Genomic DNA, 1,888 nt, shown 5'->3' with positions numbered 1-1,888 from the left:
ATCTAACATATGAAGTGAGCTTGGAATTCTTCCTGGGAAGAATTCAGATTAATATTGAAGATAAAGGTTTATTGTTAGGATAAAGTTTTTGAGGACCCAGTCCCCTCTAAAGTGAATTTTTGATGTGTATATGTAGTTGTACATCACAAAGAGAATACAAAGTGAAGCGAAAACCCTCACATTATAGTCTATAAAAAAGTTATTCTGGGTACCACTATCTCCTTTAAGGCATGCTTCTATCAAACTGAAGATTGCCCACTGAATTCATTCTGTCTGATTCTCAACTTTTCCAGAAGCAGTAGGGAACAGACATTTAACAAGTACATGAGATTTGTGGACAGGTAAGATACAGTCAGTAATAGGGTTAAATATGAATTAATGGAAATAATATGGAAATACCTTCAAACTGTTTTGATCAGATTATATACTATCTGACTCTATTTATACTGTTAATTAAATCTTTACCTTAACTGAAAGTAACTTACTTTGACCTTGTTATTTCTTTTGTAATCTGAAAATTAAATTCTGGTAAGTATTCTGATTTTCCAGATTTACTAATGATATATCAACAGACCGTTTCAATCACAGACACTCACCTTCCTTTTACTACTATATCTATGAGATATTATTGCTATATGAATTGCTACACTATAACATATGTCTCTAAGGAAAGGTTTTCCTACCAAATTGTCTTTTCAGAGCAACCTTAATTTCGTTATTCCTGAGGCTGTAGATAAGGGGGTTTAACATGGGTACTACCACCATGTAGAACACAGACATCACCTTGTTCTGGTCAATGGAATAGTTGGATTTGGGCATCACATAAATAAATGTAATGGTTCCATAGAACAGAGTGACTGCAGTGAGGTGGGAGGTGCAGGTGGAGAAGGCCTTCTGCCGACCCTCAGTAGAGTGCATCTTCAGGATAGTGATGAGGATGTAGGTGTAAGAGATGGCTATGACAAACATTGTTACCACAATAACTAATCCAACTGTAAATGAGAGAATCATTGCAGTTATACTGACATTAGAACATGATAATTTTAATAATGGAGCCAAATCACAGAAAAAGTGATTGATTTCATTGGGTCCACAGAAAACTAATGAATAGAAGCATATAGTAAAAGAACAACTATCGAGAAGACCACCTATGTAAGCCATGAGGAGCAACTGGAAATAGACTTGTGTGGACATTTTAGTTGAATAAAGCAGTGGGTTACAGATTGCCATGAAGCGATCATAAGCCATGGCAGCCAAAAGAAAACATTCAAGTCCCCCAAAGAAAGCAGCTGAGCTGAACTGGATGGTACATCCAAAGTAGGAGATAGTATTTTTCTCCACCAGGAAGTTGACAAGCATATTAGGTGTAACAGATGATGAGTAGCCTATGTCAGCAAAAGCCAAGTGGCTGAGAAAGAAGTACATGGGGTGATGGAGCTTGGAGGATACTCTGATGAGAAGTATGGTGCTGAGGTTCCCAGACACAGTCACCAGGTAGATGCACAGGATGATGGTGAAGAGGATGACTCTAAGAACTGGGTCATCTGTTAAGCCAAATAAAATGAACTCTGTCACTGTAGTGTGGTTCCCATCCTCCAGAAAAGCCATGGAACAATGTAGCTAATGCCAGGCTGTGATGGAAACACTACAGAAAAAGATTTATGAATAGGTACCCTTTTGCATTAGCTCAAGCATGAGGTTATTATGAATAAGTATGTCATTCAAAGAGAATTTGGAAATTTAATCAGTTTTAGTAAGACTTTGTGTAAATGCATTTATTCACAATCAATGTGACTTAGAATTTTAAGTACAAGTGCCAGAAATTTTCCTTAAAATAATGGACTTTTATTTTTAATTTATGTATCAGAAAACATACCTATGTGGTTTT

At 36.4% G+C, this 1,888-nt stretch overlaps 1 protein-coding gene across 1 annotated transcript; it reads right to left on the bottom strand.

Annotated features, from left to right (window-relative positions):
- Positions 1 to 663: 663 nt before the first annotated feature.
- Or5p6b (olfactory receptor family 5 subfamily P member 6B) lies at positions 664 to 1,608 on the bottom strand. Its single transcript, NM_001000217.1, is given in 1 exon segment — positions 664 to 1,608. A coding segment is annotated over 1 exon segment (945 nt).
- Positions 1,609 to 1,888: the final 280 nt, after the last annotated feature.

The sequence above is a fragment of the Rattus norvegicus genome, chromosome 1, assembly GCF_021556685.1.
Source record: "Rattus norvegicus strain SHRSP/BbbUtx chromosome 1, alternate assembly SHRSP_T2T, whole genome shotgun sequence".
Classification (NCBI taxonomy): Eukaryota; Metazoa; Chordata; class Mammalia; order Rodentia; family Muridae; genus Rattus; species Rattus norvegicus.
Note: the sequence above shows the minus strand (reverse complement) of the source record. Positions and strands in the feature narration are given on the sequence as shown.